Source organism: Chaetura pelagica, unplaced genomic scaffold (genome assembly GCF_000747805.2).
Source record: "Chaetura pelagica isolate M959 unplaced genomic scaffold, ChaPel_1.0 scaffold114, whole genome shotgun sequence".
Classification (NCBI taxonomy): Eukaryota; Metazoa; Chordata; class Aves; order Apodiformes; family Apodidae; genus Chaetura; species Chaetura pelagica.
In genome coordinates this window covers 1007037-1021379 of record NW_009952968.1, presented here as the reverse complement: position 1 = coordinate 1021379, position 14343 = coordinate 1007037, and the positions used below count along the sequence as shown (strand labels likewise).

Sequence of the window (14343 nt, the reverse complement as noted above, 5' to 3'; positions counted from 1 at the left end):
AGAACATGGCTAGCTTGAGCTCTAGATTTCTGGTTGTGTGTCCAGTTTTTCAGTTTGAAGGACCATGTCTTAAAATAGAGGCAGACATGTGGGTTGTTAACAGTTTCTCTTGTTAACTTTTCTTGCACTGTCATGTGTGTATTCCTGATAATGTAAGCAACTGTTAAGAGCTTCACTTGTTTACTTACTCACTCTAGGTGACTGTTAATGGTTAACAAGATAATTCCCTTTTAAAAAAAAAATTGCTTTTTTTTAAACTTTTTTTTTTTCTCTTTTATAGTAACAAAAGATCAGCCCAAGGGGATCGTTTATCAGCAATAACCATGGCATTGCAATATGGATCAGAAAGTGATGAGGATGCAGCTTTGGCTGGTAGGAACTGAGATTTAGTTTCTGTATTTATTTTCTTTAATTAAAATGTTTGGAAGAAACAAAATTGTAGAGCTCATGATACATTCTAATATCTTTATTTCAAACTCAGTATTTGCAGTGTTTCAAACTCAGCGTGTAATTCTGTTAATCCATTCCCTGTTTCCTCTGAGTTTGTAAATGTATAGCTGGTAAGATAAGTTGGGCATTGTACTGTAAGCATATATGCTGTAATATATGCATTATGTTATGTACTTTGTTACTGGTATAAATGTTAGAAGTTGTCTTTTAAGTTAGCCTGTCTTGTTAGTTACAACTTCCTTGCATTTATCTCAGAGCAGTTTTTTGAAATGTTTTTGTACATATACTGTTATTTTGGTTTTTGTTTGCACTACTTCTGCCTTGATGTGATATGTTGCATCTCTTCAATGTGTGTTTTTGAAACATTTCTTTCACACCTGGTAACTGACTTATATTCAGGATTGTTTTTCAGTGGATGAATAAGCTGTAGAATTTTTTAAAATTGTTTTGGATCTTGCTGCAAGCGAAAACATTTTTAATCCTGGTCAGCCCAGCATTCAGTTATTGCTTCTGAGCAGCTGCCTTCTGGGAGGTGTGAGGAGTATTTACTAGCTTGATTCAGTGTGATTGTTAGCTGCTGTTTTTGCAAATTGTAATTCTGTAAAATTGTATAGCTTATTATGTCTTTATTGTGATTCAAATTCTCAAAGTGATGTTAAATCACTTGGGGCCTTTTGTATGCATCTGAGATTTTTGCTTTGCTGCTGTTGGAGCTTTTCTGTCTTTATTGCATTCACCTCAGAGACAATGTCAATTTTTTTGGTAGTCCTCTGTCAACCTTCAGAATTTCTGTCCCCCCAACATACCATATGGACACCTCTGTGCTTTCAGTCTCCAGATGAAAAGGATTTTCCTTTAAACCGAGTGGTCTTTTTATTAGTTGCTTTAGTATCTCCTATTTTTCCCTTCCTCTTACACTCATTAAAATAAATTAAAGCTAGGCTGCATGACTGAATATTAAAAGAACTTTCTTCTCAATACAGAGAACTATATGAGCAGTCGCCTAAGCAATGAACAGTATCTGTTTCCAACTTGGAGTTTATCCTCACAGTTTCAGAAGGTGTCATCATGTGATGGAGCTTGTAGAAGATTTCCAGCTCCAATGTTCTAGGACATGAGCAGCTTCTACAGCTCCCTTGCTCCTCATTATAAACCTGTAAAGACAGGCATAGGTGGTCATTATGTGTTACTTACAAATAAATATTTAATTTTGTAAAGAAAGCTATTTTATTTATTACTACTTAATTTTGAAACCTATCTTCAGTTAGACTCTGAGTGTTCACTGTTGTCAAGGTGCTTTAGGACCAGAAAGAAACGGTGTTTAAAGCAAATCACTTACTGATTAAAAACTAATTTTCTTTTATACACATTCAAGTACTCTCCTCTCTCTGCTCTTTTTCTGCCCCATCAGGTGAGAGTACATGCATATGATACATGCATTTATTATCACATTTATATGTGATGATAAAACTCAGTTCCAGTTGTCAATTAAATGGCTTCCTCCTTTTGCAGTGAAGTCCATTTAGTATCACTGCATTATGAAGCTGTCACTTCATTAGGAAACAGTCACTGTGGTATGGGATGAACAGCAGGAAATAAATTCTGTTTGGGACTGTTGAATGGCAAATATTTTGTAGTTATGGTTCACCACGGGGGTTTTTCCTGTATCTGCCAACTGCAGTTGTGGTGACAGCTGCACGAAAGGGAAATAACTGACTTACTGTCCACTGCCAGCTGGTGCTCGGTGGGGCTATGGGACTTGGTGCTACTGCATGTTAAAAAAATCTACAGTGTTGCATTAGATTGTTTGTTCCGTGGCAAAATACAGATTTTTCTCTCCTCAGATCTGAACAATATATTTTTCAGTTCTTATGACAACAGTTTTCATATTAGGAGAACAACTGTGATTTTCTAAATATGTAAGAGTAATGTTTGACACTTTGCTTTTAAAAAACATACAAATAGTGAAAATTTGTACAGCCATATTACAATATTATGTAACCACTTTCCTTTTAGTGCCTGTTGAACTTACTTAGGTTTTTATTTTAGGGAATGCCTTGTGTTCCACTTCTAGTACAAAGGAAGTACATTTCTTACTGAGGATATTGAACTACTTTATTGCTGGCTGCCACATATCAGAGAACAGCAATGTACTTGAGTAGTTTCTTGTTTTTCTGTCTCAGTAAAACAAGGTCTTCTCATTTTATGTTCTGTTTCTTACTTTTTGATGGAGCACTCCAAACTGAACTGTTTGAGTAAAAAAAAACAAACAGTATTTTGCTGCCTAATCTATTTTGGAGACTTACCTGATAGCATTCTTTTAGCTACTAGCATTTATCTCCATGTTCAGGTTGATATATCTATTGTTTCTACTTGAGTTATTCTTTTTCAGCTCCTGCTTTTCTGGCTACTCTGTAGTTGTTGCTAGGCCATTAAGTGATGCTGATTAGCATACAGATACATAATTAGGAGAATTTTTTGTGTCTTTCCTGAATCAATTACGAACATTTTATTTGTGTTTGCACATCTACTGACATCCACTTGTGTTGTAGCCTGCGTCTGATTGTCTTCTAGGTCCCATATGCCATACACTCACCTAGATCTGCAATGTCAGGCTGCAGAGGAAAATGATAGCACTGTGTTGTTGTGCAGTCAGAGTGCCTCTGACTTTGTCATCACTTCAATATGTCTTTACTGAAAGCTTGGAACATTGCCAGCCTCCACTGAGCAATAGTGAACATGCCAGCTGGAAACTTGGCATAAGTGTTAAAGAACTGTCTTTTGTGTAACTGAATTACCCAATGTGTCATCTGCCAAGTTTTCCTTCAAACCTTAACTCGTAAGAGGGGGAAAAGGGTGAATAATTTAACTCTAAGATGTGTGAAACTACATACAATTTTTTTTTTTTATGCCCATCTGCAAGGTACAAATTTACACTTATGTTGCTGAGAAGTGTGGAAGGATTGGCCATTTATTGCTTCCCATCCTATATTTCCACTACCAGAGCTTTTTCATTCCTGTTGTGTTTCTGTTGCTCATGTAATGTTTTGCCTAATTTTATCTGCAGTAAATGTTAGTTCTTCGTAGCATTTCTTTCTTTCGTCCTAATCCTGAAACATAATATGTGCTTTATATAGATAATTAGAAAAGGTTGCTAGGAAATGTAGATACTTTATTATGAAATGTTTATGCCAATTATGTAACAATTCTGAAATATTAATTTCTCCTTAATTTGCATGTATTAGGGGTGTACCTTCACGCTTTAGTGTCAGGTACTTTCTGCTAACCTTCACAAATCTTTAATTGATCTGTGATTAATGTGGTCTAACAGATTATAGAAGTTTGGAAGTCACCTTTTTGATACATATGCAAACATTTGTTTTTAATTTGGCCATTTTGCTTAAGTGGCTTGGCACCTTTGAAAATTCCAGACATGGTTTGTCAATTTGTATTCTTGTATTGAGCTCCTGTCAGATGGCAGAAAGGCAGTACTTCAGTATTGAAATGTTTTTGGCACAAATACTAGTGCTAATGGTTTGATGGGTAAACAAGGATGTAGCTGTTGTATAGATAGAATATTGCTGTTACGTAGTCTCACATATCAACACTTCTTAGCACTTGTAGGTGGCAAGGCTGTATTGCCAGTGACAGAACTGGTCTCATCTGATCAGAGAGGTTCAATACCTAGATAAAAGTGCTTCTTTGTCAGCTTGAGGCTCATGAGATGCATTTGTGGTGTCTTTTTCTGAGGTATGAATCTGACTGCCAGAGAGTGGCTGAACACTCTCATTTGAAGAACTGCCTTTTGTTCCAGTTTAGATCTTTATCCATTTGAAAAGTCAACCAAAAACCCCGCTCTCAGTTGTCCTGCTGAGTTTCCCATTTTTCCTGTTTCTCTGTGCAGCTGCTGCTCGTTATGAAGAGGGAGAATCTGAAGCTGAGAGCATTACCTCATTCATAGACACGTCTAATCCTCTTTATCAGCTTTATGACACAGTTAGAAGTTGCCGAAATAATCAGGGCCAGCTCATATCTGAACCCTTTTTCCACCTGCCCTCCAAGAAAAAGTATCCTGATTATTATCAGCAAATTAAAGCACCTATTTCATTGCAGCAGATCAGGTAAGAACACAATGCAAACTAATCTGTTGGGAAACTATTCAAGGGTTTCTTTTATTTACAGAATCCTGTCTTGTGGTCAGGTTGTTGTTACCTACTGCAGTGTATGCCATCTTTCCTCTGCATTTGGCTGCTTCTTGTTTCAACTCAGTCTGCATCAGTCTTTTGATCACCTTTTATTGATAGCTGCTGTTGGGTTTATTTTGCATGGAGTTTAATTTGTAATCATAGAATCATAGAATGGTTAAGGTTGGGAGGGAGCTTAAAGATCATCAGGTTCAAACCTCCTTGCTATGAGCAGGGACACCTCTCAGAAGACCAGCCACAATATGATCTGCTAGACATGGTACAATTGTTAAATAAGCAGTGTCTTTGTTAAATGAAAAAGTAATCAAGTAACAAGGCAGCATTTTTTTTATTTTTTTTTTAATTTTATTTTACTTTTTAACCTGTCAGAGGGTATTCTGCATCTGCTGTGGGACAGTATGGAGCTGCCATTCTGGTTATCTGATTATCAGTGTCTTTAAAGCGTTTTTTCTTGTTTCTTAGTACAGCTGTTGGCTTGACAAAGAAAGTGTCCTCTCTTGAATGAAGGACAAAATGTACTTGATGGGAAAAAAAAAGATAAAGTTGAGGAAAGTAATTTACAGTTGTCAGGGAGCTTTTTGTCTGAATGTAAAAGAGTATCAGCTTGTATAAACAGATTTAATTGAGAGAGACCTTGCATTAAAAATACACTGTATATCAGTTATAAGACAAATGATGTGCCATAGAGAGGCAGGCGCTGGGCAGTACAGAAATTGCATGCAAATGTATGAAGAACTGTAGAAAAAAGACTTTACTGCCTGAGACCTTAGAAAAGAAAAAGATACAGACAGTCTTGTTAGAAGTAGAGTGTTTGTAGCTCACAAGTTAAAGCACAGTATGTATAATAGTCCAGGTTCTTTTAGCAAATTCTGAAATTCTACTGGTTTTGGAATTACCGCATAATCTTCATTTCTTACTATACCTAAAAAACCTAAACAGTTTCCCACAGTATCCTATTTAAAGAGAAAGGCATGACACTGTGAAAGTTGTGGCTTTCAGGTGTGGAGGTTGTTTTGCAAGCTGAACATTGTTGGTAAAAAGGTCTGTAGTTACGAATGACTGGAGGAAGAGTGAGGAAACAAAGCAGGAGAATGTTCAGTTACCTGCTTCGTATGTACATGCCAGATCCTGGCCTGCTCACAAGAACTGTGTTCCTTATTAAATTTTACAGCTTTAGTATGATCCCTGAGGCAAGTGGGTGAGGCTTTTCTACACCAGAGGAGGGAAGCAGTCCAGGGAATTCCCTGGCAGCAGATCTGTCCTAAAAGACATGGAGAGCTATGTGGGTGCACAGGCACTGGAATCTGTCTCTTCCTTGGCAAACCTCAGTGTCTTGCACTCTGGGAGACTGGAGTTATAATTGAGGTTTAAAGAAGTGCATGGGTCCTGTTTAAAACATGGTTGGCTTTGTTTGATGTTTCAAATTTGAAGATTTGAAATGCATGTTTCTTATGAATGTTCATTCTTTCTGGGCAATGGTCTGTGGCACAGGAATCTAAATGTTATGTTTCACTGCCCTGCGATGTGTTCACCCTCTGCAGAGAGGATGAGATTTGTGGCAGCTCTTGTTGGCGTTGGATTAGTTATTAATTATTTGAGTTGATCTTTAGGTAAATGCCATCATCTGGTCAAGCATATTTTGCCTTATTAAACACTTCCAATAATATGGCAAGTAATGGTGTGGAACTTACCTTCAGGTAATGGAGAATCTTGTCTGGGTTAAAGCCTAAATGGTTTATAGAGAACTAGTTATAATTTTTTAGTAACAGGGTTTAAGCCTATTATAAATTAATTTCTTTATTAAAAAATAATATACATTAGATTTTATTGTTACATTGACTTTGGCAAAATAATAAATCAGTTTGCTTAATTTATGAATGAGCCAATTAGGAAACTATTCTCTATGGAGAAAATTATGCCTCTGTAATATTTAGATTACCTTGTGAATTTTCACTTCATCTGAGATTTAGCAGTTCTTTTATTGCTTTTTTTCACTTAATTTAATATTTGCTGAATGTTGTAAATTTTAAAATCTTCTTTCTATATCACCAATGTTCCTACATTAGCAAGTAGTTCCAGTACATATTGCAATTTTTTTTCTAGGATTTTTTTAGGCATAGTGTGAATCTAATAAGAAGGATCTTTTGCTTATATGGAGAGAATTTCTGTCTCACTTTCAGTTCTTTCAGATATTCCACCTGTAAGGGCTGATGAGTTCAAGGGACTTGTGTGCCAGTGTACAGTGTGCTTTATTAACTGCTGTTCTGATTTAGATCAAATTAAATGTCATGTCAGTGTTGTTTTGGTCTTAGTAGCCTTAAGAATTTGTAGCCTACCTTTTAAACTATTCCTCATTTTGCAAAGGTCATATTGTTTTACTTATACTTTTGGGTACAATTGTATCACTGTCAATAATTTCACAGAAATTTCTCTTGGTCTCTAGTGTACAAATTTGTTTTTTGTTATGTTGGCAGTGATCTTCTGTAGAGCCATGGCTTTGGTTAGTTCTAGTCCTGCTTTGCAAAATGAACTGATGTTTATAAAACTATTCCAAGATGGGTGACATGACTTTCTAAAAATGTATTGTGAAACTGTATTTCATACTCCAATCCAGAAAATGCACAATACTTGAGTTTTCTGCATTTTATGATAATTAAATCTGTTCAAAGTACTTTTGTGAATAGCCTTAATTAATCATCCTATTGTTTGCTGTCAGCAAGTGCTTTGAAGAGGATGGTAAGGTAAGAGGTTATTTGCAGAGCAGAACAGGATGACTTTTGTGCCTGTGCATTTTTCATTCTTCATGTGTATGGCTGAAATTGTCTCTTTACAAACCATATGGACTTTTGTTGTCAGGTCTTTCATGAATGCAACTCTGAATGAAAGTTGTTTGCTTAAGATCAGATGTCCCGCACCTTGATTATTTGGTTGTGGATAAATAAATGCTGAGAGGAGCAAGTTTTTATTTCCTGCTCAGATAGTATGGATGATAGCTCATCCTTCCTTTTAAAAACAATGTTTACTCTTCCTCTTGTCTTCTGTCTCTACATACAGTTTTAAAGGAGGAAGGTTTAACTAAACTGCTTTTAACTTGTGAACCACTGGGGTCCTCACCACTTCCATCAGCTTAAAAGATTTTGTTTCTACAGGGCCATGACAGAGTAGAGAACATGTGCATGTAGAAGGATATATTTAAGATTAATTGAAACTTTCTATGTTTTTTTTCTGCTTTTTGGTGCTTCATGGACAGACTGCTGCATTCTAATGTGCAGAGGTCACAGGCTAAATACATGTGGGTGATGCTAGGTAGGGGTACTGAGGCCATTTGATGTATTCTTAGATGTAGAATGTGACAGTGGTGTGCTGGGGTCTGCATGAGTTGCCTCTCTGTCTCTGAGGGGAGAGTTAAGTGGCTTGGGATCTGCTGATGTGAAGAGTCTCTAGTTTCTTTTACCATGTAATGAAATTGTGCAGGAGCCGTTTAGAATTCTCTTTCTGTAAAAGGAAAATTGTTGCAGGCAGGATAAATTCCCTAGGCAACACTGCTGCTTTGCTTGTTCTGCCTGCAGCTTGCTTTGAATTTGTTCTGCTTCAAAGGATATGGCAAATTCCTCCTTTCCTCAGTTTGATGAAACTGGCACCTAAACATGCAGAATTTGATTTGACAGGATCAGGATAAGTTACTAATAAATAAATCTGATTTATAGTATCACACTGACAGGGTTACTTCATAGATTCTGAACTCACGTGTGCTAAGAATATTAATTGTGTATTGGTTTTAATATCTCAGGAGGATGGTTGTTGGTGCTGTTTTTTCGTCAGTGTAATCCTAGAGCTTAATTGATTCTTTCTGATCAGCTTCAAGTTGGGTACAGAACAACTCCAAATAAAGAGGAGTAGTGCCAAGCAATAGCAGGGAAGCATTTTGAATTAAAGAAGTGATAATTCAATTAGAATGTAGTTCTGGGTTTCTCTTTCAGAAAGCTGAGTCCAGACCTTGTGCAACAGCAGTCATAATGTGGAGTTACAATTCTGTAATTCCAGTTTAATTAATTGGACAACTAGGAACTTTTCCAGTTTTTATTCTTCCTGCTGTCCAGTCTCATCTGAGTATAAACACAGGACTTCAGGCTGTACAGCTTTCAAGAGGGTACCTTTCAGAATTAGTAAAATCATTCTTTAAGAGGAGACATGTTTGCCTAATATAGCTACAATTGAAAGATGCTGCTACAGCATCTGAAAAAAACCCCACTTTCCTGTAATTTGAGTTCTTTGGCTATTGATTTATCATGGAAATGAAGATGCTAAAGAACTGTTCTGCAACGTGTAACTTGAGAAAAAACAATCAGATATTCCACTGTTTTGCAGAACCAAACTGAAGAACCATGAGTATGAAACGTTAGATCAGTTGGAGGCTGATCTGAACTTGATGTTTGAAAATGCCAAGCGCTACAACGTTCCAAATTCTGCCATCTATAAGAGAGTACTGAAAATGCAGCAGGTTATGCAGGTATGTGGAGTAGAACAATCAAAAGGATGTAACTTCACACATTAATTTATTTTTCTAATGAATATTTTTCCAAAATAATTTTTAACTAAGCCTGTATTTGCAGTAGTATTTTCTTGCTTAGGGGGAAATACAGAAATTAAGTGTGTCACAGGGTGATTTTTCTTCAGCACATCTGTTGCCTTCTGTGATTTCTTTTATACCTTACTATGGCTAAACCAAGTTAAGTTGTGAGAAGATTGATTATATGTGGCTTTTTTAGGGTTTGCAGGTAATTGGAGGATGCTAAAACACTTCACACTTTGTGAAGTGTTCCAGCTAAGTGCTACAGTCTGAAAGAGCATTGTTTTCAAATTGCTTCCTCAACGTTTTTTCTGACAGTTAAAAAGTATTATTCTACTGGATTATGTTGGCCAACTTGTATTAAATAAATCACTGGAAATATTTTTATGGTGTTTTAGTCTCAAAACCAGTAGTTTCATCTTTCTTTGTGCATCTGATCTGTTTTGATGTTTAATATTATTCTGGAAATGTCCATCAGTGAGTTTGGTTCAGGAATTTGTTCTTTTTTTCAGGCAAAGAAAAAGGAGCTTGCTAGGAGAGATGACATTGAGGATGGGGACAGTATGATTTCTTCTGCTACATCTGATACTGGAAGCTCAAAAAGGAAAAGGTACAAATGCACTTCTGGTGTTCCTGCAGACCATGACATTGGTCCTTCTTCTATTTGTTAAAGAGAATATTAAGCTATGGTTTCTAACTTTTTTAAAGGATTTTTGTTCTGAAACTTAAACTCATTGTGTTGGTTCTAATTAATGAAAAACTATTGCTGACTCTATTTTCCTTTTTTTGGCTTATTAGTTGGCAGTTGTCAACTTCACTAAGTGTCATGGACACTGTGTTGCACTGAATTAGGTACATTTCTCAGAGGATTCGTGCTTTTTGTGTTTGGTTTATTTTTTAGCCTGTTGTGTGGACTGTCTTACATTTGGCAGTTATACTTCTACAGTATTTGACTATGTAGTTTGAGGAGCAGTTTTGGAGTATAATTAAAAAATAACACTATGGTTGAAATTTTTTTTTAATGTTTATAGTATTACTCTACAAATATTTCTATTTGGTGAAGTGCCCTGGCATAAGTATTTTAATTTTCCGCAACCTGAGTTCTGCTTGAGGAGTTTTCATTACTGTTAGAGAGCTGCTTCTCTCTCCTTTCTGAATTTGCACTCTTTGTTTTCTTAGCTGTCAGTGGCTGTGCCAAAGAGGGTATTTGACAAATAGATAAACTGGGTAAATATATATGGGCTGATTATTCTGCTTACTGTAACATAAAAAAGATTCTCAGTGATATAAAATACACTCTTTTAGTGAGCAATAATGATGCTTTATGAAAAGTAGTATTTAACAGTGATAGTTCTTATGTAATTAATATTAGTGAAGTATGGCAATAATAGCAGCTTCCAGTGTAAAACTGTAGTTCATCATCTTTCTTTGGTGTTGCTTATGACCTTCAGCTTCCTGTGTTTTTGGTTCTTTGTTCCCTCAAAGTGACAGCAGTGGTGGGGGAGGAAGGGATGAAGTAGAGCATCAGCAATGATTCACTTAAGAGCAATCAAGGAAGTGCAACAGTGTAGGCTCGTAAAAAAATCTGCAGACAGAAAATGTTAACATGGATTAAGGAGGTGGTACAGTCTAGGTTTGCTAAGTAGAAGACAAGTAGTGAAAGGGTGAAACAGTCCATGGTACCAAGTGAAAATCAGGAAGGAACAAATTGCAAAAATTGCTGGATTTGTAATCTTCAGATTGAAAAAGAACTGCTAACCTAATCACACAAGTCAGACTGCAATCAAAATCCTTTTAATCCTGTGATGCTTTTGATCACCTGGTGCAAGAGAATATGAAAGTGATTCAAAGAAATAATTTGTCAGGCTTTGTCCTCCAGGAACAATAAAAGAGAAAAAGTTGTGGTTTTAGGTAAGGAAATTTTTATTTTTTTTCATGCCTGAAGAGAACCTAAAAATGCTTTTGAAGTTGTCAGTTCAGTACTTGTTAACCAGTTTCACTTGCTGAAGGATAGGAAGTAAAAGAAGATTGTAAGTGCTGCTGGTAGCTGAAGTGAAGCAGTGAGAGGAATTCCAAACTGTTGCTGGAAAAGGAAACTAGGAATCCAGGCAAAATTCAACCCTTTGGGAAAATAATAGTTACACAGAAGAAAGCTTTTCGAATGTCCCCTTTTATGTATCAGATGCATGATCTGAATCTTGAGTATTGGCAAACTATTTCTGCTTTGGTTCTAGTTTACATACTTCAATTAAACAAAATGTTCAAAACTGGAAACATGTTAAACTGTTCCGGCACTCCTCATCTGCCAGTGTGATCTGCTGATAGATCATGCAGTATTTGAGAGCCATGCATAGCTATGTCTCTCATAAGCTGTGTCTTGGTTGTGCTGTCATATTTCTTGAGACAAACATAATAGCTACACATAGGATGACTAAAATTTGTGGTGGTAGTTTGCATGTGGCCATTTTGTTCTTGGGTTTGTAGCTTTGATGAGCCTTACAGACGTGTAACTTCATTTGGTTGACTGACAACTTAAGCAATTCAGAGCCTTCTTTCTACGACATGCTTGGTGTAATTTATTTTTCTTGTATCTGGTACTGAAGAAGTACTCTGAGGTAAATAGCTCAAGTCTTTGATAGTCTGTATTTGATATTCTGTATTTAACCTGGAGAAGAGGAGACTCAGGGGGGTCCTTATCACTCTCTTCAACTACTTGAAGGGAGGCTGTAGTCAGGTGGGGACTGGACTCTTTTTTCCAGACAACTGGCAACAAGACAAGCTGTTTCAGGGGAGGTTTATATTGGATATTACGAAGTACCTCTTCCTAGAGAGAGTGATTAGACACTGGAATGGACTTCCCAGGGAAGTGCTGGAGGCACTGTCTCTGGATGTGTTCAAGGAAAGGCTGGATGTGGCACTTAGTGCCATGGTCTAGCAGATGTGGTGGTTTTGGTCATAGGCTGGACTTTATGATCTTAAAGGTCTTTTCCAGCCTTGGTGATTCTGTGATTCAGCAGAGGTAGTTATGGAGATACTAGCTGAGGGTTTTTGACTTGTCCACACTAGATCTTGAGGCCTCAGATTCAGATGTCTGGTCCTAACTAATCAGATTTCTCTGCGTCTGAACCTGGAGCTCCTTTTGACCTTGGTACTTTTGAAAACTATTTGTTTTATTCTGTAAGTCATTTACACTCAAGGTGAAAGAGAGAAAAATCACATCTTAAAGTTGGTTTTCTGTTTATTTAGCAGACTGTTGGTTATAATGCTGTCATTGCTAGCACATGGACCTGTGTTTCTAGTATGCTGTCTTAGTGTGGAACTTCTTGTGCATGTGTTTAGGTATCTGTGGTTGCTTTCTCATGGTAGAGGATAATGCCATTTTGACATAAGTGTTGGAAGTGGGGAAAAAAGTCCCTAACATTTATTATTTTCTTTTTTGTTCTCCTTAACCTAACAGTAAAAAGAACATACGAAAGCAAAGAATGAAGATCTTGTACAATGCGGTGCTGGAAGCTCGAGAACCGGGCACAGGCAGACGGCTTTGTGATCTGTTTATGGTTAAGCCATCCAAAAAGGACTATCCAGACTACTATAAAATTATCTTGGAGCCAATGGACCTGAAAATGATAGAACATAACATCCGCAATGATAAGTACGCAGGGGAGGAAGGCATGATTGAAGACATGAAGCTCATGTTCCGAAATGCAAGGCACTATAATGAGGAAGGGTCCCAGGTACTGTTTTGATTCTACAGTCACACTTACCTCTGCTTCTTTGCAGACATATCAGTTATGTTAGGATGGTTTAGCTTTGACTGTTACTCACATTATTTATGATAGTGGTTTCTTGAACTAAAATAGAAATGTGTTTTTTTCTTTCTGATGGTATTTTAAATACTCTTGATCTATAGTTGAATAAACGTGAAATGCAACACACTCCTTTGCAAAGGGTAGACTAATTTCCTGTTAGCTAAACTTGTTCCTCCACTACAAACAATGTCAGCTGAATGTTTCCTAGAATATTTTAAGAAAATAAGCTGGTTACTAAATTCTCATTACTCATCCTCAGTTAATCATGTGAAGGTATTTGCACAGTTGAACAGTCATCAGTGTGTGATTGGGAGCTGAGAACCTCTGAGAAAGGGATGTCTTAGTTGGAAAGAAACCAGCTTTGTTTTCATGGAAGTGGAGAATGTGGGAGATACGACTAGAATACCTCACTTGTTTAGGCTAGCAAGTTGAGTCTGAAGGGAATATAATTTTCACTTACAAATATATTGTTGGATGTTTCTATATTGTGATGTTTCTCAGCCAGCAAGCATGATGTTGTGGAATACAGTGGTTGTAAGAAACCTCCAGCTCTTTCTGATGAGGAACTTGATCAGTTACTGTGCAGGACTTTATGATGAGGTTGCATTCACCAAGGTTGAATTTGAAGACTGAGGAGGACTGTTCTAGTCGTGTGTACCTTGATGGAATCACAGTAGTTCAAGAGGTCTTTCATTGCTCAGCAAAATTATTTTATGATGAAATTGAATAAAACAACTGCCCTTGCCATTTTTTGGTCTTAAAAATAGAAATGCAGCTTACTTGGATAATTTATTCAAGATTTGTATCTCCCTGATTTAGATGGTGTGCATCCAGTTCTGCTTACCTGTATAAGTCTATTGAATGTGTACATTTGAGAAATAAGCCCTTCCTTTAATCTAGTATTTGATTTTGCATTCAGCTTTATCAGACTAACATTTAAATGTTTCATGGGGGCTAGTTCTAAACTAGTCAAAACACAGTAAACCTTGGTTTGTTTTTTGATTACTTTACTGATTAATAGGTATACAATGATGCCCATATGCTGGAAAAGATCCTTAAAGAAAAAAGGAAAGAACTGGGACCCCTAGCTGAAGATGATGATGTTGCATCCCCTAAACTAAAGCTAAGTAAGGCAACCTCATACATTGCTCTGCCTCCTTTCAACACGTATGAAAACCCAACAGTACAGATGAACAGATCTTCCCTGTAGAAGACATCATCTGCAAATTTACACTGACACGTAAACTAGAATTATATTTTCAAAATCTTGGCATAAATTATGTGTTGGAATGTACGTGTAATAAAATTT

At 36.7% G+C, this 14343-nt stretch overlaps 1 protein-coding gene across 2 annotated transcripts in view; it reads left to right on the top strand.

The window, feature by feature from the left end:
* Nucleotides 1-14343, top strand: part of PBRM1 (polybromo 1) — a 51674-nt gene that overhangs the window by 11205 nt on the left and 26126 nt on the right. For both annotated transcript variants that reach the window (XM_009995811.1, XM_009995812.1), the window contains 6 exons: nt 281-372; nt 4355-4571; nt 9024-9165; nt 9738-9835; nt 12683-12959; nt 14056-14161. In XM_009995811.1, the coding sequence (XP_009994113.1) occupies nt 281-372; nt 4355-4571; nt 9024-9165; nt 9738-9835; nt 12683-12959; nt 14056-14161 (932 nt within the window). The remainder of the gene's footprint in view (nt 1-280; nt 373-4354; nt 4572-9023; nt 9166-9737; nt 9836-12682; nt 12960-14055; nt 14162-14343) is intronic.